At 42.5% G+C, this 23,205-nt stretch overlaps 1 protein-coding gene across 1 annotated transcript; it reads right to left on the minus strand.

The window, feature by feature from the left end:
• Positions 1 to 374: 374 nt before the first annotated feature.
• Positions 375 to 22,730, minus strand: LOC118223271 (von Willebrand factor D and EGF domains). The gene is made up of 33 exons (XM_035409573.1): positions 22,611 to 22,730; positions 22,419 to 22,510; positions 18,695 to 18,885; positions 17,313 to 17,544; positions 16,910 to 16,975; positions 16,224 to 16,456; positions 16,023 to 16,112; positions 15,772 to 15,916; positions 15,342 to 15,556; positions 15,128 to 15,201; positions 14,297 to 14,570; positions 13,529 to 13,725; positions 12,268 to 13,145; positions 10,445 to 10,581; positions 9,907 to 10,071; positions 9,434 to 9,538; positions 7,742 to 7,856; positions 7,226 to 7,476; positions 6,674 to 6,893; positions 6,232 to 6,369; positions 6,044 to 6,109; positions 5,730 to 5,876; positions 5,224 to 5,541; positions 4,884 to 4,979; positions 4,512 to 4,607; positions 3,864 to 3,959; positions 3,577 to 3,672; positions 3,263 to 3,358; positions 2,622 to 2,717; positions 2,271 to 2,366; positions 1,791 to 1,886; positions 1,605 to 1,702; positions 375 to 1,252 (listed from the first exon to the last, which is right to left on the minus strand). The coding sequence occupies exons 1-33, from the start codon at positions 22,640 to 22,642 to the stop codon at positions 1,238 to 1,240; spliced, it is 5,262 nt and encodes a 1,753-aa protein (XP_035265464.1). The 5' UTR covers positions 22,643 to 22,730; the 3' UTR covers positions 375 to 1,237.
• Positions 22,731 to 23,205: the final 475 nt, after the last annotated feature.

Here is a 23,205-nt window from a genome sequence, read left to right on the forward strand (position 1 = left end):
CTCATGGAACAGAGGAAAGTTGGGAAAACATGTGAAAAAGTTGACCTTTCCAGTAAACAGTATTTGTATGCAGAGTAGATTTTGTCAGTTTTAATAAAAATTATATACCTTAGCATGCTTTCAGCAGTATGCACACAAATGCACATAAGCCTTACCTCACATCTTGACTGTATTAAAAAAGAATAGCTCTCACATGCAAATGATTAAGTTGTTACTGGCACTACATGTGAAGTTGCTTAAAGCACCTGATACTACTTTCCCATACAACATTTGAGAACATCTGTCTTGGTAGCGGTTGCAGTCGATTGTAGTGGCCAACTTCAGATTTTAGAATGAACAAAAGTCAGTAACAATCAAGAAAAATAACCCACAAATACAGATAAAAATATTTTATTTTAAAAATACTTGATTTACAGCAAAAGTAAATATATCTAAAATACTGAACAACTATAATTTATTTTCAGAATAGGTTTAATGCTCCAAATACTGATACAGATCCAAGTTCTGTATTCGACTTTCTTCATCTGACTTTTTTTCAATGCACAAGATTTTTAAGTAAATTTGCTTTCACTCTTTAATATACAGCAATATGAAAGAGAAAAATAAAACTCATAATTACTCACAAGCAGACTTGGCAAATGTGAACAGTCAAGAAAGTGTGTTACTAGTTTATGTTTTGCTTTCAGGGAAACATTAAACTATTATGAGCAAAGAGGGAATTAAATTAATCAATTATGTATGTTGTATACAAATGAGAAAACATGTTACTTTAACATTGTTTCAGGCATAGTATTGTGTAAAATGACACAGTGCACATCAATTAATGAAAAACACACACTCAGTAACACACACACTAAAAATGAACTTAAGTAGCATTACATGATAAAGCCGGGACTGAATAAAACTTTTGAGAATAATATCAATCAAATTATGAAAAAAGATCACACTATGAGACAAAGGTCAAAGGTTAAAGGCGGGTTAAGTTTTGAGAAAACCCAAAGAACCCACACAGTACACAGTGTCATGAGGTAGTGACAGATGGACACTGAGAAAGGTCTATTTTCATTGTCTCTGATTATTATCTCAAAGCAAATCACACGCATACAGAAACACACGCACACACACACACACACACACACACACACACACTTCCTCTCAATGCTGTACTTCTCATGGGTTTAGAACTCCCAGCAGTTTATCACATTTGCAGCTCCTTCGGCACCCCCTTAAATGACACTCATCCCTGTGGAACCTGAAACATTTCATTAAAAAACACAAGTGTTCATTTAATCAGCTCATTAAGATCATCAACACTAATTTAAACGTCATTATAATGCCGGCCAAATTTTGTTTATTTAAGCATATTCTTCTAACATATAAAAGCCAGTGGGGGAGGGGGGTGTGGGCGGGCATGACTGAGAAATAGTGAAGGATCGTTATTCAATCCAATAAACTGCTATTGAAAAATTACATTAAGAATGGCAGAATTCCAGAGCCAGGGTCAGTCACAATTAGGGAACAATTGCAAAATAAAAATGAGATTTCACTGAAAATAGTCATATCCTGGTATTTATATAAGATATATAGTAAGAACTGTATGTTACCTTTTTCCCACAGGCCACGCCTGTGTAGCCAGGGCGGCAGTGACAAAAGTTGGGTAGAACACATCGCCCACCATAAAGACACTTCTGCTTGCAAATTGCTGTAAAACAAGCGTTAGTTGTCAAGGTTACCTGAAAAGATGAGCACCACCATGATTGACAGGGTTCAAAGGATTATGGGAAACTCACGTGTCTGACACTGAAACCCCTCCCATCCAGCTGGACAATGGCAAGTGTTGGGACCCACACACTCACCACCATTCCTACACTTCTGCAGGCATACCGCTGTACTCAGCACATGGGTGGAGAAACAACAATAAAAGATAAAACAATAATAATAAGAAGAAGAAGAAAGAAAATTAAACATGGAAGCAAAATGTTAAAATATTTATGCGTTGAAATAAAAAATGCAACTATTGATTCTGCACTACTGTAATGGTATTGAATCACTTAAGAAAAATACTGACATAGAACCTGAGAGAATATAAAACACCAAAGGCCCTGGTGTCCTACCCCCCTGTCCTAATCACTGTTACTACAGCCTGCAGGTCATTAAAAATAATGCTGGCATCGAAAGGCACAGAGGACATGATGGCACACGGTGGGCCTGGAGTGACCAGGCCCTGAGCGTGAGGTGGAGGGTGAACAGGATAACGGCGTCTCACTCACGGACACTGCACTTCTTCCCTCTCCAGCCAGATGCACAGGAGCAGACGTTAGGGCCCACGCACTTCCCTTTGTTCATGCACATAGGATCGCACACACCTAGAGGATGGACACACAGACACACACGCACACACACGCACACAGACACACACACGCACACACATGCATGCACAGACGCACACACGGACGCACAAATACACACACGCGGCTACATTAAATCTGGAGCAGCTATGCATTTCCCTGTTCCATGGAAAGTTAACATTCCGATGGGAACATCGTATAAAGCAACTCCCTGATAATTGTAAACACAGACACATCTGTTTTCAGCTGGAATATTTAACGGGAGATACTCACTCTTTTGGCATCGTTTTCCATTGTAGCCTTCAGGACAGGAGCACACATTGTTCCTCATGCACTGCCCCCCGTTCTTACAAGGAGGATTACAGACAGCTAGAACACAAACAGGGCATGTACAGCATTTATAAACAATATGCACCATACAGCCATTGATATAGCCTTTACACAGGGCTGGATTCTGACCTGGAGATGATTGAAATGTTTTTTTTTTAATATATACATATCTCACACAGATACATATCTCAAATTCAGGTGGTAATTTGTTGATGTTGATGCATGTTCAATCAAATTAATTTTGCTCATTAGCTGAGCTGCCTAATGATGCACAAACACACTTTCCAAGGAGTTTCACATGAATACAAATTCAATTTTGAGCAGATGTCATTGAAGTGTGCAGAATTCAAATAGACTTTTTTTTGCACATATGGATTCTAACTCAGGACTGTGGCCAAAATGATCATATCACTCAATGATTTTCATTATTTCATTATGATTTAATGTACCAGCACTGAGAGTGTAATTTAAATGAGGAGGTAGAATCTGCAAACTACACTGCTTTCACTCCTTACACAGTGTAGAGACAACATCTTACACATCTGACACAGTGATATGTGTCTCATAAAGAGACAGAATCTTACCAATCTGGCACTGAGAGCCATAGAACCCACTGGGGCAGACGCACACATTGGGTTTTATGCAGGTCCCACCATTCAGACATACTGGCTTACAGAGTGCTGGGGAGCAAAGGGAATGTATAGTCAGACATAATTACATAAAGAATGACATCTGTAAGTAAGCAGAAATACCATTCTACAAACATATGGCAGTACCTGTAGTACTTTTAGACCCAAATGACTTCATTGAAAACATTAGTGGAACAATGCTACAGCATCTTCCCAGGATGAACTTTATTCTCTTTCTTGACTAAACTGTGGGGAAAAGGAAGACTTACCTGAGCTACAGGTGGGCCCATACCAGCCCGACTGGCACTTACATACATCAGGAGACACACACTCTCCTCCGTTTTCACAGTGCCTGTTACACACCACTGCGGAAAGAAACACGCAAGTACTGCACCTCAGAGAATCGCAAACATAAGCACAGCGACAGCCTAGAATTGACATGTCCTACAGCAATCACATCTGCATTATTAAATACTATTACGTGCATAGACGTATAAAGAAAGCACTAAAATCTATTGAATTGTAATGAAACTGGACTGGAGTAAATGAGTCGTACTTGTTTCACATCGGGGTCCCACGTAGCCGTAGGGGCAGGTGCAGAGGTTTCTGGCGAGACAGGTTCCGCCGTGTTGACAGGGAGGCTCACAGTTAGCTGGACAAGAAGATGAAAGAACAGATCAGGAAATTTATCTCTCTCTCTCTGTCTCTTTCTATCATGCCAGGTGTCGATATCTAAAGTCACAGGAAATCATTGCAACCATTCCGGGACTACTTCTTACACAGGAGGTCCATTTAACTGGCTCCTTTTTCAAAGTATCCAACTGAGTGTTTTCTCAATCCATATCCAACTGTTTTATATAACCACATTATTTTAGGCTACTTGTACTCATTTTCAAACCTATTTTATATCAAGTATTGTTTCTGTTCTTCAGTTATTAATAAACAGCTGAGAATTCTATTATGGAATAAAAATAAACACTGATTATCATACAGGGCTAAAGAGTTCCCATTTGCATTGCTGGAAATAAACAGTTCTGGTGTTGGAGCCTTATGATAAACAATGTAGGGATAACATTATTACTTTACAGTATACTGTAGGGAGTGGGGCATCTTGGGCTTTATTGATAATCTCCACCAGTCCTTATGGGCCAGGTAGTGTAATGTCAGATGCAGGGTGTTTTGGCCAGTGTGTTGGTGTCATTACCTTCCTCACAGGACAGCCCACTGTACCCCAGGGCACAGGCACACGTGTTTGGCTTCACACACTTCCCTCGGTTCTTACAGTCCGGCCGGCACACAGCTGCAGGAGGCACAGTGCAGTCAGGGTGTGTTTGTGTGTGGCTATATCAACAGAACCAGGCTAGAGGGGCCGACCGTGCCAAAGCTCAGACACGCAGCCCAGATACTGTTATGAACACAACACAAAATCACACCCTTAAACTTAAACTGAGAACCACTTGAATACCTAACATGACCTCTGGTCTCATTTAGTCTTAGTGTGAGTAAAATTCAAGCAGGATGTCCCATCTCAGCTGCTTTCACATACTCCCCCCCAAACCCCACCCCCTCCTCCGACCTATGTGACAGCCATATCCAGTGTAGCCTTCCTTGCAGGTGCAGGTGTTGGGTCTGGAGCACTCCATGTTACGTCCACAGGGGTACCGGCACACCGCTGTAATACATTATTCAATGACTGTTATCATTTTACACTCTACAGGGATAATAAATGATTGTAATGAGAAATGTCTGGGATAAGCACAATAAAGGGCAAGTAGAAATGTCATATAAAATAAAATATAAAATAAAATGTAACCTATCAGAACAGTTGAGTGTGCTACCGTACTGAATGGTTAACGTCCTGGAACGTTACAAATTAACTAAAAGCAGGTATTGTCAGCAGGGAAGAGTCCGGTGACCTTTGCAGTTGACTCCATCCCCAGTGTATCCATAGGGACAGCGCCCGCACTTGAAGGACCCTGTTTGGGAGGGCTCACAGGGAACTCCGGAGAAGCAGGGAGAGTCTGCGCATGTCACCAGGGGACGTGGGGGAACTGTCCCCTCTGGACCGGTGTGCCGGGGCGGTGTCCTGTCTCGGCTGGCCCCGGCCTTGCGGACCTGTCCTGTGTTCCTGTCCTGCGTCAATGTGCCTGCGGGAGTCCTCCGGTCACTGGAGGACAGTCGCCTGTCCCAAACGGACTCCACCTCGACTGCAGTGCCAGAGACAGGCCTCTGCCCTGTAAAACACTGGAAGTTAGAGGACAAACCTTAAAAATGAACCAGACCAGCTTACAGGCTCTTTTGTAAGAGATCTCAACTATAGACTTTGCATCTATAAACTATTAAAGGAGACTGATTGTTGGTGTCAATGTTAAAACTGTAATCAATGCCTTGCGAGTGATCAGGTGCACATGTGGCTTCGTACCAGTTGGAGAGCCCCTTGTGCAGGTGTGGCCGTTGCCATGGAGCCCAGATGGACAGGGCCCGCAGGTGTAGCCAGCGGTCAGGAGTGGGCTCTCAAAGCACTGCACACCTGGGAAACATGGTCGCCTGGAACAGGGGTTCAGGGCCACTGCAATGACACAGAACAATTAAAACAGAGGGAACCTTCCAACAGCCAGAAGTTGTTCCAGTTAAACAAAATGAAAATTCATTCTAATAGTGATATACAACACTACATACAGTATCTTATTTATAGGTTAAACAACAGTGACTATAAGTTGCAATGGTGATGCTAACCAGGACCAGATCTGGGTCTGAGAGATCCCTGGCTCCTCCCACTAGGGCTTGCATCACGGTCATCACCTTCACAGAGAGGACGAGAAACACGTCTGTCAGATCTACGTTCCCCTGCTCCTCTGGGCTGCTGTTTCATGAAAGTGTGAGCGGTGTGGAGCATGCAGCAGTGCTCTTATGGCTGAACCCACGTTTGCAGCTCCTCCCATCTCCAGCATATCCCGCAGGGCAGGGTCCGCACATAAACGATCCCAAAGTGTTGTTGCAGCCAACTCCAGGGAAACAAGGTGCTGAAGCACATTCATCCACATCCTCTCCACACGATGTACCTGGAACACACAGTGTATCCTAATGCTTGTTCTATATTCCAAATATATTCTGAATGTAACCAATATTTTGTATTCTATATTGCTTAAATTATTGTAAATTAACAGTGAGAAAGGCATCTGATTTAAAAAAAACAGATATAAAATCTACAATAATAATCATCATCATCATCAACATTCATAAATCATTACTAGGTACCATGGGTACTAGGGTTTGACAAATGGCTTAGTTACTAAATTGAATTACTAAATACTAAACCATAATTTAAAAAAAAATTCTCAATCATCCTCAGTGCTTGAGTTTTACCTGTCAGTCCAGGTGGACAGATGCAGGTGTAAGAGTTAAGTCCATCCACACACCTGCCCAAGTGACAGGGGCTGGACCCACAGTCGTCTGTGTCAACGTCACACCTGTCCCCCTCAAACCCTGGAGGGCAGACGCACAGGTACTCTCCACTCCCGGGGGGGAACTTAATATCTGTGACACAGGAAGCGCCGTTCTGACAGTCACATGGTCGCACTGAGACCTGGAAAGGACACAGAGGTACTGCTACAGGCCAGCTCACTGCTGCTCACAAACACTGGCTTTTTCTTTGTGTTCGAAGAAAGCCAAAAGGAATTTCAATTTCACAGCTCCCTCTTGTGGCTGTAAGTTGTCTACACTGCACATGGACGTTATCTAAATTAGTTACAGTATACTGCATGTGTATTGAATAAATGGAGCATCAAAATGATCAGTTAAATGGGTATATCCACACACTGCAATATTTGCATGGATTTGCCGGTCAGGTTGTGGCTTCAGTTTCAAACAATCACTTAAAAACCAGGTTTGAAGCAGGTTTCTGCATGTGAGTCGCACCTGTACAAACGCCCTTGTTTCTGCACTGCAGTCATCCGTGACAGCGAACTGGAAGGTCTGCGGAGAGGTGGACGACACCTTCCAGATGAGCAGGCCAGCTGGAGAGAGCACGGCGTCCTCTGGACCCGACTCCAGGGTAAAGAGGACCGCCGAGCCCTCGGGGTCCGATGCCAGGAACTGGTACACAAAGTTCTCCCCCTGGAAGGTCTGCAGCTTGGCCTGAGCTGCCTGGAACACTGGGGGCTCGTTCTCTGTCCAGGCAAGAGCACCACCCGAATTAACGGACAAATGAACACATGCCTGCATACACTGTAGTACAGCCCGCTGGATCCAGTCAATGAACGTGGTAATATGTTAAATCACGTTACACTCACTTATCCACGACTTATAATACAAAGTGCACACATGCATTTAAATAAATGAATAAGGATCATTCCACCTGGATTAACTTCAATAGGCACACACATATCCCGTGATTCAATAATAAAATTTTAAATAATAGTGAGATAGATGTACTTTCTGTGATTGACCATGAGAATTTGGAAACATCAGGGCGGCACATCAGGCAAGGGCTGCTGGGATTGAGGTCCCCCTCTCCATAGCACAGTCCGTCAATGTTACACGTCTTCTCCTGAAAAACATTAAAGGAGTCAGTATTCAGAGAACATGTGTGCTTCTTACATGGTTAAATCGGTTGTAACTTTACCAATGAACAGGCACCATACTGTAATATAACTCATGATACCGCAGTATGTTTCAATTTTATTGTGATTTATGGTATCCAGGGGAACAAATAGCAAAATAAGCTAACAGGAGTGTGTTACAAAGGTATGGTACATACACTGCATGAGAGCTGGGAAGGGTTAAAACAGAAAATGCTCCCTTCCCCCTCTCAAATGGCAGCAGGCAGAAAAGAACCTTTTCTTTGCTTTGATACAAAACACAGCAAGGAGCCTGAATAAGTTAAGTGTGCTGTATGTGTAGTTTAAACAAAAAAAAAAAAACACAAAATTGTTTCCTGTATTTGAGGAAATGTGAGTCATATTAACTGAGGGAGGGGGAATTAATAACAGTTGGAAGAACAGATTAAGTACCAAGCTCCTCATCTTGCCCGCAGTCTGTTTAGCTGTCCTGCTGACATACTGCACCCATTAAAATGACTCAAAGCACACTGCCAACTCGTTATACCCTTCAGAAGTTTGTTTGATATACTCAGTGCTCTGCACAGAACATTGGACACATTTTCTAAATGTAATTGTGAAGAAATATAAGCACCAACAGAGGAAGGTGCACTGGGCCTTTCATTTTATGATGGTATTTTGGCATTCTATCAGTTTTATTTGAAGACCCAGGCCAGCCCAGGAAGAATTTTACTGTTTAAAAAGAATGTGCCTAAGTTTTAACATTATGAGACTAGTAAAGAACTTGAAAAATTAAGTGCACACAAGGCCAGTGGCTTGATGAATAAATATGGTACCTCCACAGCCAATATATTTTAAATTGTCATGCAGAAATTTTCATTTCAGTCAATGTGATGGATTAGGGTCTAATACATCTCACACACGTGCACTATTGTGTTTCTTTTTGGGCATGTCATATTTAGAAATGGAATATACCGCAATATAATATATTTTACAGGAGATCTTTAAGTGGTAATATACTGATATATTTATGTCATATTTTGGAAAATTTAAATGCGTTTGCAAGAGTCTGGGACCTTTTTCAATACACCACTGAAGACAAGCATCAATGTTCTCCAGTTGAAATGGGCCATTTGCACAGCTGAGCAAAGGTGAGTCTGCCTAGTTATCTAACTGCATTTAAGGAATTGGCTTGTCCTTATCCTTCCGGCTTCTTTAATGCTACATACTCCCAATACACATGCCTTTGCTATGTCTTATTCCTTCGGTAACTATGGCCATATTACTGCACGTATCTTGGGATGTCAAAACATACAATTGTTTTGTCATTTACATTTTTCACACATATCAAAGGTTCTCATGAAGCTCTAAGCACTGTGTAATAAGTAATAAAGTTGCCTGTGCAAGTTAAATATTTAGTTGAAAATTACATTTTCAGAAATATATGTTTTTTAGGCAACAGTGAAGACATGTTTATATGTTCAGCATATGGATGTTACCAACATATATGTTCACACTGTCCGCCCCGATGGCCCCATGCAGTAGAAAGCAGAAGTATGTCACCCACCTTCAGAGTACAGACTCCTTCAGTCTGGGGTGTGCAGACCTGACATGCCCCATCAAACAGAGTCAGGATCTTTGCATTGCTGAAGCTGTACCCATCATTGGACACCTACAGGATGGGCCTGACAGTCAGGATCCAACAACTACAAATTCATTGGTAATGACATACATTTTTGTTGAAAGGTACATTTTAAATGTTTCGTCAAGTGAATTTGTCTTTTTTATTTGTTTTGATATCAATCTTAGAGCATGAGATCTGCATTTTAATGTCTTGCTTAGTCATTTTTTGGCATGTGAAACACATTCAAATAAAGAATTACATAAATGTATAAAAAATTTCATAAGAAAGTTAACATAGAATGTAAACATGCAAAAAGTATACATATAGTTTGGTATTGTGGTTGAGGGGCCATGTGGTTATTTTATTTTATATTGATTTTATTTCATTTTTTTAATTTGGTAAATATTGATACTCACTCGAATTTGCCATCTGGCGATTGGTTTGTCGTCCACCATGTCCAAGTCCGGGGTGTCAAAGGACTGGCTACTCTCCAGAGGGAGCCTGCAGTCCAGGGACGTGGCACTGAGGAAGGAGGCTGGAATGAACTGTGGGTCCTCCAGTATCCACTCCCCATTGACAAACTGCACACACACACACACACACACACACACATATGAAGGGAAAGGTTATTGGTATGCATGCTGCAATGTAACAGTGACCTCTATTAAATGAAAGCTTATCTTTATCATAGGTTTATCTTTAAGATTTGAGTGATACATTTCACTTTTCTGTTGTTTCTTACACAACAGCTTCAGTGGGTGGCTGAAACTGAGAATGCTTATGTAAGGTAAAAACAAAACAAAATCAAATGTTAGCCCTTAATACAGTGTAGTTATATGAAATAGAGGCCAATGAATGAAACTACATTTTCGAGTTAAAACTAGTAATTATTCTCAAATGATGTTAATTTATTTAATTAATACTAGTTCAAAGATAAAAGGGGCAAAAGTATACCTTCTCCTTCACAACTTCACATTTGAGTTCAAAGGAGTCTTTGAACCCCTGACCAAACACACGGACGGTGGAGCAGTCATACTGCCGGACATCACAGAGTCCTGCTTTCTCCAGCTCGGTGATCTCTGGGATCTGATCTTCGGAACAATATCAGAAAACCAAACGACACACCAGGGACATGAGGGGAAAAAGAGAGAAGTTTCACTGACAAAAACAACAAAAAACTGAAACTTACAACTCTCGCTTGCACAAATAAAAACTCCCACCTGCTACCTGAAATATTTTTACCCAGTGATACTATTTTCAATGGTGTTTTTCCACCCAAAAATGCTGATAATTGAATTATTTACATCCAGCTTTTCTGGCTGGTGTTTGGGTCAATGCTCATTTGGTTCTCCATAGACTTGGAAGGCAAAAAAAAGACCAGAAGGTGGTGTGGTGTGTGCAACAGCCATTGCACAAGTCCAGAGAGGACGATGGTGGGCCTAGTTCTCTGGTGAAGGAAAGACATGCAATTGGCTAGCACTTGCATTTCAGATATGACATGCGATTGACTAGCACATATAGCATATTTATGGAAGGCTGTAAATAGGCTTGACAGCCTGGTGGACAGAAATTGTCCCTGCATTCCTCATTCAAAGACACACGCACCACTGATAGATGTGTCAGACATGTTGACAGTAACCTCTGCTGTACTTACAACAGGAACTATATAACAAGGCATAGCTACAAGCTATAAAAATGGACCAGGGCAGTGTTGGAGTTTGCATCAGTGAGCACTTTTTTGAGCACCAAAGCATGTTTGCAAAATGTGAACTATAGCCAAGACAAATTAAAATACAACATCAAACTGGCCAATAATGGGTCAGTGCAGCTCTGGGTTAGTAGAGTGGTGCAGTCAGGAGGTGTCCATACACTCATTTGAAGGCATTTGAAGGCCTGAAGGCCAAGGTTTCTCCCACGTCACTCCTCTGCTGCGATCACTTCACTGGCTACCGGTCGCTGCCAGGATCCGATTCAAAGCCCTGACCCTTGCCTACACTGCTGCCAACAGGACAGCCCCCATCTACTTGCAGGACATGACTCAATTCTATGTGCCTGCTCGACCACTCCGCTCTGCGGCAGCAGGGCGTCTTGCAACCCCTCCCACCCACCCAAAGGGATCACAGAGCTTCTCCACCCTAGCTCCCCAGTGGTGGAACGAACTCCCCGTCCCTCTCCGAACCTCCCCCTCACTATCCATCTTCCGCCGTGGCCTGAAGACTCATCTCTTCAGACTATACCTAGAATAACCACCACCACGCTGTGTATATATATATATTAAAAAAAAAAAAAAAAAAAAAAAAAAAACCCTTTTTCCTGTCACTTGTTACATGTTGCCCCATCCCTGCACTTCTTGGTAAATTGTATTTGTCCTAATACTCTAGCTTATTCTTCTGCCTAGTTTGGCTTTGCAGATGTTAGACCAGGATAGTGTTCTTTGTTCTCAGCTAGAAATAGCTTTACAAAATAAGTCATTGTACCTTACTGAACCCGTGTTCAGAAGTTGTCTACGATCATGAAAATGCACTTTTTGTACGTCGCTTTGGATAAAAGCGTCTGCTAAACGAATGTAATGTAATGTAATGTAATGTAATGGTTTGTGATATCACCAATAATATGCTCTGGGAGGCATGCTGCCCTGACCCTTGAGCAGTGGTCACATGGTCAATGTGGACCCTCCGCGCTATGCAGACACTTAAGTAAAAATGAGTCTTAAGCAAATTAAGCAGCAGATGCAACTTGAATCAAACAGTGCACATACGTATTCCAGGGATACTTACCAGAGAGCACGCTACAATCGTAGGATCCAAACCCAGGGAAACAGACACAGCCCCACTCGGAGCACTGGCCGTTCCCACTGCAGAGGCTGGGGCACTTCAGGAAAGACAGGATGTCCTGGTGCTGACTGCTCTCCCCGTCCCGCACCAGCCTGCGCTCGCACTCGTTCTCCAGCAGGGGCAGTGCGCTGCCCAGCCAAGCCAGATCATCCTTAAGTTGCAGGTCAGCCATGCACATGTCCACCACGCTGCCCAGTACCTCTCCCAGCAACCGCCCGCAGCCCGCACCCACGCTCGAGTTGGCAACAGTGTGCCGGCAAAGCTGCAAGGCGTGGCCCCGTGTCAGGCCGGACTCCGTAGGCCAGGTGGGTGGGGCCGAGGGCTCCGATTGGCTATCCACGTGGTCTTCGGGGAAGAAGTAGGCAAAGCCCTCGATGTCAGACTGACTTAGGCTCTGGAAGGGGAAGTTGGAGACAAACGTGTAGGCCTGTCGCCTCCTTCTGCTCCGAGCTCGCAGCCCGTCGCTGGGTCCGTCGGGGTGGGCCCCCAGAGTGAGGTGAAAGGCGCCATCACTGGCCCATCCGCCCTGGCTGTGGCGGACAGCCTGTCCCCTCAGGGAGCTCGCAACCTGCTGCTTGTCCACCCCTTTGACAAGATCCGCAGAGTTGATGTATTCAGCTGTGACATCCAGGGATGGTATTACCGCCGGGAGCCTGACGTTGTCATGGTGAGAGCAGGAGGTCAGGTGACCGGGTTCCAGATGAGGCTGGAGTCTGGCAGATGACTGGCGTGACTCCCGCTCACAATTGCAGTAGTTCCTGGAGTTTGAGGAGCTTTCGAGGGATGGCATGCTGTCGAACAAGCTGCTGCCAGGTGGCACCCTGGCAAGATAGAAACGTGCAATTTAATGAGTACAAGTAGAGGACAAAAATACACCAATTCAGTACATACTGTAATACTTCTCAAGTGTTACTGGAATCTACGTGATCACAGGATAGCAAAGCATCTCTTCACACTGTCCAGTTTTGGAATGAAACTAAATATTCAAATAAAGCATAGTCTAAACAAGATATTTATTACTTCTACAAATAGCTGCAGAAATTGAAAAAGTAATAATTATTCATGAGGTAAAGCATTCGCTTTTATATGTGACAGAAGAAGGGGCATGATGATTTTATAGCGCTTCTTTAAATATTCTTGTGAAATTTAAAGAATACTTTGTTTTGATTTTCAGAAACTAGATTGGACAGCTACTGAAACTTACTTCCAAGCAGAAATGAATGTTCCAACATCCTGTGCAGAGTCACCCCCTGGTTTGTGAAAGTCATTCTGGGGATCCCCATCGAAGGTCCCACACAGGCCCTCTGTGTGGCCAAAGTCTGAGCTGGGGGCTCTGATGGTCAGACTCATCCCCCATTCAGCCACGTCCACACGCACGAAGGCTCCCGAAGAGAATGTGATCTATAGTTCAAAAAATTACAAGTTCTAACTGTGCAAGGCAAAGAAAAAGCAGTCTGGGATCAGTTCATCCCTGTAAACAACATCTGAAATTCAGGACATTGTTTACTCCCACACAAACACCCATAATCAGGTAAAAGGCCAAGACTGATATTTGGTCATTTAAACATATTCTTATTGCAGCCAAACAGTACTTTGAACATATGGACCAACTGCTCCTTTTTCTTCCAAAGAAAATGACATTATGTGAATCTTTTGCAGCATTCTTCTATTTAGTTGCAGGTAGAGCTGACACACTGTGTCCTGGGGACACTTCTACTAAAATTGGTACTCAGTATCACCAACTGCTTATTATTGTAATAAAAGTAATAACACATGGTATGACATGATTATCACTACAAAATATGTGTAGTAACATTTCCCCTTTCAATGATGTTGTTTGTAATCTTGATTATGTACATGTGAAGTCAATGTTTATCTTTGGAGTGAATTTATGAAACAAAAGTTCATGTAGAGTACAAGATATAATTTGAGGGAATGAGTATGTGTGAATAATTTATACCCTGACACATACCGTAACTTTCCTGCCCTGGTATGACTCTGTAATGCGAACGCTCCTTCGTGCAGTGTCTCTTTTCTTCACAGAGAGTTGTGGCTTTGTGTCATGCAGCTCTCCGTCACACATGTCGAAGGAGATGAGGTTGCCTCCATCTCGGGCCACAAAACCACAGGCACAGGATGATGGGTAATGTAGGCTGCTACACTCCCACTGGCGAACTTGGACTTCAAACTCCCACACAGTGCTCTTGTACAGCACAAAGGTCCCCGTCTTATAATTATCATACTTCCTGTTAAACATATACCAATATTGATTTAAGTCTTCAGTAATATAGCGGTAAAATAATGAAAGGATCACAAACAAACAAGAACAAAACTTAAAATCATATCCAGATATAATACCTCTAAACATGGCCAGGTCAGTCTGATGCTGTGTACGTATTTGTGGACATGGTAAATGGCCACCACAGGAAAACTCAGGCACCTCACTGGTTGTCATCCAGCTATGGCTAATTAACGAATTATCAGTATTTTGGTCCAGTAAACCTTACTACATTTTCCAAGTATCTCTCAGTCAACAGCACTTTTGGTATTAAAAAAATGGATTTGGTGACATCAGGCAACATCCACTGGTGCAAATTAGTCACATAGTTTGCTAAAGATAAAACCACTCTAAGAGCCAGCATGAATCATTTTCATTGGGTCTTTTTGGGGGGCTAGTGTTCTGGTTGGCCCTCTGTACAGTCGCAGTACAATTGCATCTATGATCACCTTTGCAGCCTTCGGCAGCACTGACATAGAAATAACGAATTATGAAAGGATAAAAAGTTGCTCATGGTTGAAATACCTGCCATCTAATGTAATGATATGAGGGTCAGTGAAAGAGTAGCAGTATGCAGATGGAACATCCTTTACATGGATCTAAAAAAAACAGGTAAAGCAGTTATTAAGCCAGCACTTACATTATAATTACATTGGAACTAATTACATTAGGCTACACGAATGCAAGAGTACGATTAACTGCATACTACTGTATAGTTTCATAGCCATGGCTCTCCTACCTTCACACTCTCGGGTGTGTAGCCACTCCACAGGAAGTTTTGACTGACAATGGGTTTGACCCAGATGGCGGTGGTCCTGTCTCCATCCTGGACAAAGTCAGTCACTGCAGTGAAGTGGACCGAGGCGGAGCTACAGCTCCCATTGTGACAGGGAGATCGTGGGAGCTCCACCTGACAGGCAGAAAGGGCCAGATTTGGGCCTAGGTGATCCTCCCCTGAGCAGATTGAGAGAAAGGTCTGACATCATTTTTTTCTCCTCACAACTCAGTTATGGGTCTTTATCTGTCCATCTGATCATATCAACTGTTCTTATGTTCTAGCAGAACATTAACAAAGCTGTGAAACCTCAAAGACATGATTGACAGTGACCCTTGAGGGGCCCGGTTTCTCACCTCAAAAGTAAGGTATGGGTTATTAGTGATGCATTTACCTTGATTGCTCAGACTCAGGTGTAATGTGAGAGTGCACTCCTCAGTTGGTTGGCTTTCAGAGGAGCAGGGGACAGGAACCGTGCTCTCCAAGGTCAACTCATACTCTTCTCCATCCTCTGAGATAGATATCGTCTCTGGATTCAACTAGATACACAACACCGAGGCACTCCTCACTAACCACCACCCATTTGCACAAAAAGAAATCATATTTACAAGTACTGAGTCTTGCAAATCAGCTTAATTTCCATACCCTGATCCCAGCAAAGAACTCCTTGCTTTCCACGGGCGTCCCTCGAACATGTGGCGAGTCAAGGAAGAAACTGGAGCAGCCACAGTAAATCTGGCAGTGGAGAACAGTGGCCACAGCGGGTAAACATTAGCATGATGACAGATCACAAAAGCAAATACCCAGTGTTTTACAGTTAAGGAAAGTGTATGTGTGAGCCTTTACCTTGTCCCCCAGTCGTAGGTTAATTCCATCCAGCTCAATGAAAGAGAAGGTCTGGACGGTCGTTTCCTGTTTAAGCTCCTCTTTGTGTCCTTCGGGGGAGAGGCGAGACCATGCCACAATGTACCCCAAAGAGCTGTTTGGACTCTGACCCCCAAAACTGCACTTCAGGAAGACGCTGTGGCCCGAAATCTCTGCTGCGATCTCAGGTGGCCTTGGCGAAGGGGGGCCTTTTTCTGGGATGCGCACAGAAACAATTTGTAACTACTTCTGTTCCACATAAAACACTGTGTAGCAAGTGAAGGGTACGGTAGGGGACAGCGTTATAAATATTCAAGTTGGTGTGCATGCTTGCTGTCGTTTATCACAGCAGGGAGAGTGCGTCTGACAAGGCTAACCCGGTTCTCACCCTTCACTGCTGTGGGACAGATCTGAAACGTGGATGAGAGCCCCATGCCCCTGTCAGCGAGCAGTAAAACTGGCTGAGGGATAATTAACGAGCCAGCAGACGGAGGATGCCACAGTCAGCGGCGAAAATGCAGGAGACACATGCTAAGCTCATTACGGAGGGCCGGGAAGAGAAGGGTGCATTCCGCCAGTGCGGCAACTCTGACATTAATTATTCTGGTGTCTGGTTGACAGTCTGGCTGTGCCCTGTCGTGGCACACAGAGGCTTTTGTTTACCTCACCTTTACAAATCCCATCCATGTCCATCTCCTCCGGGCCACAGACAGCTGGCTTTGAGTCTGGCATTACTGTTAAAAGGAAAGCAGACACACAAATAAGACCCTGTACAAACAGCTGGTGTAGGGGGCATAACACTCAATTGGTGTGACACAAGGATCAAATGTTTTGTTTGTGTAAGCTAATGGCGAGCATTCCTTTAATGAACTCTGGTCGGGGCTTGCAGTAAATCACCATAATGCTTCGAGGAAACATATACTCTTACCATCTGCACCAATAGATGCCAGTAATGCAAATCAAACTGGGTAAAGAGCCCTTCAAATTCAGTGCAGTGTAAAATCATCTCTCGTAAACTCTTGTGCACATAGGCCAGCGTATTTACCCACAATCCTCAGCACTTAATCTTACCCTGCGCACAGTAGCCCATACACCCCTGTGTTGGCTGCAGCAGGTACACGTAGAAGTCACCACAGTTCCGCACAGTGACGGGGATGCGGAAGAGACAGCAGTCCTTGCTGCTGCTGAAGACAAACTGCCAGGTTGCACATGCAGTGAGCTGCTTCACCTCCAGGGGGCGTGGCAGAGTTTCCCCTTCCCCCAGAGACAGCCACACCGGAGCCTGGGTCCCACAGTGGTTCACCTACAGACCCATACAAGTGTGAAAGAACCACTTGTAGTTAGTACATGTTCTTTTCTTTCAGAGTTCACTTCTTTAAGTGGTCACTTAAGGACACATTAATCAAGAACTAAGGTCAGGCTCTGCCTCATTATGTGCATATGCCTGATCTTAGAAAATTCCCTTCAGTGTACCTTTTAAATGCGTGTATATATATATCTTTTGTATCAGCTGCTATTTGAGTACCCCCTCTGTTCATCTTGTGTCAGCATGCCACTCGAATATTAGTGTCCTTGTTCTAATGTTTTAAATAAATGCACCCCTCGATGAATCAGAGAACCTTGAGAGGAAAAAGGTGCAGTTGACATTTAAAATGGAGCCGTCAAGGGCTTTAACAGCAGGCCATGATCTCCAGCTGGAAGGAAATGAGAAACACTCCATCTCAGATGTCCTTTGGAACTCTGCTACTGTTTATGCGGATTCAATCCACTCTCCCAGGAACAAAGACCCAATGTTCACTTCAAAGACCTGCTACTGCCTATGCTATGCAAAAATACACATAAAGCAAATGGCATTTGTACACTCTATTTTAAGCAAAAGAAAACAGTATGAGAATTTTTTCCTCTCCTTTATTTTTAAGTCACTTCAGACCCGTCACCCCCATCCCACAGGTGGACATTTCAGGGCGGCCAGCCAGCGGTGCAGTACCTGTGGTCTCGTCAGAGGCAGTTTGTGAAAATGAATGTTTTTTTTTTCCGATAATACTCAATTGACTATTCTGGGTCAATACAAAAGTACTGTCCTTGGGCTCACTGTTTTCACTGAGCTCATTGAAAGACATTCTAGTAATAGGAATAGCTTGAGCAGCTGAGACAAACTAACCTAGTGCTATCACAACTTAGCTTATTCCAAGATGGCTCTGCCCTAGTGCTAGTAGCAGCAAAAAGGCAAACTTCAGCTTATTTTTCTAGCAAACATGGGTCGATTCCAGATTTCGATGCTGGGCCTTATCTAAGATGAAAAGCTAATGAACCAGAGTCAAATTACCAAGTGCTTCACGATACTGATTGTGGTGCCCATTTTCTTCCAGAACGACAGAAGCACTGGAACTCTAAGGCACTGCACTCTGTGCAAGGCGGCTAATCAAAAATGGGAGGGGAAAGTGGGGATTTACCTCCACACATTCAGTGGGCATGCTGGCAGGCTTGTCAAAGATCTGGAACTGATACCAGCCAGGAGTGAGGGAGTGATCGCAGATGAAGTCCTGCAGGGAGGAATGCTGCAGCCGCTGAGAGTTGAAGCTGACACTCCGATAGGGGTTCTGAAGAAGCGTGTGTCCCCCTGGAGCGCACTCCGGGGGCATTCCTGACAACAACCACACACATACACACACACACACACACAAGCACAAGCACAAACAAAAAAAGTATCAGACAGAGAAGACATACGATCAAAATGGGACAAGTGCAGTGTGCTCAAGTGACAAATTATATGGTATGTTGCATAACATAAAAAGCAGTGTGTGGTACAAATGTAAAATTTGATGAAAAACACATTTCTTCAGTCAAAACTAACATATCCTCAGGAAAAACAATTTGTATAATAGAATTTTACCTGAAAGTGCTGTTATTTCTACATGGTAAAATAAAATGTATTAAAATACCCATCTGGTGTTTGAAGTGTTGTCTCAGGACGAGTATTTTATAATTAAAAAAAACAGACAATGTATTTTTTCACATTTTAGATATTATCATGTAACACAGTCATGTGTTTTTACTAGGCAATACTTAACATTTTGTGGGGGGAAAGCATTTTAGAATATAAATATGGAATTATTCAGCACACTGTCAACTATTTTTAAAATATGCATACACAGTTGAGCCTAATAAGATAACCATATCTGGCCCTTACATGCATAGAAAGAGCGATATTTACTTTTCTGGGGAAAAATATCTGAACTTTCAGCTGGGGGATACGAAGCCACAGAATAGCATCTTTCTTATGGACTCTTTTCCACAAGTCTCAGCATTCATTAACCCTAAAAAGCATTTTTGGTTCAGTACCAATTATTATGTGCATGTCCAAATGTTGCGGATGTCCAAATTTCAAATAAGGTTCATACGACAGCAAAAGTCAATACACTTTTGAAAGTTTTATGTTTCAAATATAACGCCTTTAAAGGCATGGCTCAACTATTGCAATCTCTCCAGTGTGGCAAAATGCAAAAGGCCCAAGAGTCCAAGGAGGTTTCATAGACTTACAGAAGTATTATAGATAGGTAAAAGGATTATAGATCCAGGCAATGCTAACACCACTAGGACCCAAGAATGGCTAGACTCCACAAACTGTTAGAGGACAGTGTCCCAGAACACTTGAGCGACACTGTATAGGAAAATGAAGTGAAATGGTAAAGATTCTAAATTTTGATGACAATAAAGTAATAGCGAAGAGCTTTTCCTGTACCCTTCTGAGAGCTTGATAAGAAGAATAAACAAAATAAAGAAATAGAAACAAGGTTCTGTAAGGAAGAGTACAGATAAATAAAGCAGAAGAAATGAGAAGACAGTAACATCTGAAGATAAGCAGAAAGGTCAAACAAACTAACAACTTCAATGCCTCTTCAGACTAAGTAACAGACTTTGATATTTGAATGCTTCATCAAAATAGAGGACCTTAAGTGACCTGATTATGCCTGAGTCACAGCTGGTTCAGCCTAAAATTGCTTTGAAGGTCAGTTTGGACAAAAGCTTATTTATGTAGGCTAAATAAATGTAATCATGGCTTATCGTGCTGTCCATTGAAGTCTTCCAGACACTCTTATCGGAAGCATAGAATGCCAGACACAAATTTATCATGTGAACAATGAACCTGATGGTTTAATGGACCACAGACTAATTGCACCTATCAGTATGTGTTCCAAACAGTTTGGACTAAATTGACCTTTCCTGTAATGTGTGTCTAGAAATGTGGAGCCAAAGACAAAATCTATGTCAGTGCACACCAGGTAATATAGGCCTATCAGTCCACAGAGCCAGAATTATCTATTGAATTTGAGGACTAAACAACAGGAAACAAAACTCCCCTCATCAGCCGAGTGCGCTTGGACTCTAATGGACCAGGCTAAAATCAAAGCTTAAAGGTGGGAATGACAAACTGTTTTCCTATAAAGAAGAAAAAATGTTCTACAGAGAAAAATAATTACCTGAAAACATCATTGACATTCCTGCCCCCAAACAACTCAACAATACCACTCAATCAAGCAGTCACAAAGGCTATGTCCATCACATTTCAACTGTGCTGTGAAAGTTGGACGTGAGGTCAGAGCTTGTCATATTGCAGTGGGGAGGGACCCTCTTCAGTGGAAGCCAGACAGTCAGACAAAAACATGGAAGGATGGAAAACTTTCACTGAGAGGTTTGCGGCAGCACACCTTTTTGAATTTTTATAACTAACTCCAGGCACATGGCCAGTGGATATTCCTGACTTGCGCTCCACCTGGACAGTTTCCTGATAGATTTTTCCTCTAGCGAAACCATTGAGGAGGTGTGACAAAAAGGGTACAAGCCCACCCGCTGTTTTCTCACTTTCACCACCTGCAGCATTTTGTTTGATTTTAAAGAACAGATTTTTCGACTGGATGTACTGCTTAGTCTTGTGGACCATTCAATCATGTGACCCAAACTGCAAGGACATCTGAGAAGGCCTCTGATATACATGGGCTTTAGAGACCAGAGAACCATGGGTGAGAACTAAAATGATGGTTCACAACACTAACTTCTGCCATCGTGAAAGTCAGCAGGCATCAGCCTGTTAGGTGCTGAAGCCTACTTAGATGTCTCTGCCTATCTCACTTCAGCTGCAGGAAGACTGTTTACACGATTTGAATTTCTTTTAGAAATGAAGAGAGCCTATTTATGACAACAAGTAGGTCTACAGATGATTCCTAAAAAAAATAATACTAATCATTTATATTTATATGTTCAAACAAATTGTTGAAATGCATAAACAAGAAATGTTTGAGGGCTGCAAGAAGGAAAACGCCAGGCAGAAAATGATGCATGTTTTCAAACGCAGTCGTGCGTTCTATTGTTTTAATTGGTGAAAATATTTTGTCCTGAAACTGCATTGCATACGAAAGGTTTGGGATCATTCTAAATGTGTATAATCCGGTCTTGGAGATTCCCTTGCACTTCGAATCCGCTGTGGGAAAGTGCTTACCCAGCCCAGGAGTTTTAAGGCCACGAGTTAGAGCACACGCAAGAGAGGTCGTGTCAAAACGTCTTTACACATCATAGTAAATAACGAAAACCTCAGGGGAAAGCTAGACACCATTTTATGGGTAGAGTTAATTATCACAAGCTAAGCCTTCACAACCAGAAGTCCTTAGGCTACACTACTGTGCGTATTTTGTTCCTACACAATGCTACCGTCTTGTAGCCTACGTCGCTACAGAGCAAATGAATGGTGAACTATGAACTAAAGCTGTTACTATCGTGCTACTTGACACCCTTAAAGCGTCTTTCATCATCGCATCAATAATAACTGGACAATTTTACTGTGGAAAGTCTGTGCCAAGGACATAGCTTTCTATTGCATTTAAAGTTTCCTTTTTCAACAATAAACTGGCCAACGTGAAAAAGAGTCATTAAAGATATAAAAGATATAAAGAGCAATGTGTTTATACAAGCGAGGAGTCAGAAAAAAAATGTTTAACTAAATATTTGTATAATTTCGGTAATATTTCAGTGCATTCATAATTCAAGTGTGCAGTTCCACATGTGAACACCTACTTAAATACAGGATATAAACTTCAGAACAACATGAAAAACAATCATATGAGGCCAACGAAACTTAGCTGTTGCACACGCTCGCATATGAAATGAAAATGGTTGACTTACCCATTTGACAATAGCCACTGGTCGTTAATAAGGTGATAGAAGGAATAAGGCACAGTAGGAATCGTTCCACTGGATTTTGTATTCCCATGGTCCTGTACATGTACCAAGATATTACTGCCAAGGTTATTTAACTCTGCATGAATTTTACCTTCATACATCAAAGCGACATTCAAACTCTCCGTGTTTTCTCACCTGGAATAACTTTGTGAAAGTCCCCATTTCATGACGGAATTTCAAGGAAATCACCTGAAGAGCTTCCAACGTTTGCTACTGTTGCCTCAGCTGTCCGTCCCGAGTCCAGCACATTTCGAACGGTCTAAACTGCGGTATGTGACCACAGATTCTGCAACAGCATCACAACAGAAGGGGCGTTCTTTCGCCTAACCTAGAATGTATGTATGCATAATAAATGGTAACACTTAAAAACTTTATGGATAGTAATGAGAGGCTGAAGAAGAATTAGAAAGGGACCCTGTTACAAAACGTTATAAAAAGGGAATGTTTCCGATCATTTGTATAACAAATTATGCAATTATGTTACTTGCGTAAATTCCATTGACATTAATGAGAAAATATAATTTATATGTGATTTACTTTATTCCGGTTGAAAAATATGTTCGTTGAGACATCATGCAGTGTATGAAAGTGTACTCTTGGTCCACTGTCGTACATCATCCAGTTTAATTTGCACAATGCTATTCTTCCACCCACCATGCCAACATTCAAACAGAATATGCAATTCAATTTACGGTCTAAAACTATATGCAGTATAAAGCCCAGAACACAC

This window comes from Anguilla anguilla, chromosome 1 (genome assembly GCF_013347855.1).
Source record: "Anguilla anguilla isolate fAngAng1 chromosome 1, fAngAng1.pri, whole genome shotgun sequence".
NCBI classification, from domain to species: domain Eukaryota; kingdom Metazoa; phylum Chordata; class Actinopteri; order Anguilliformes; family Anguillidae; genus Anguilla; species Anguilla anguilla.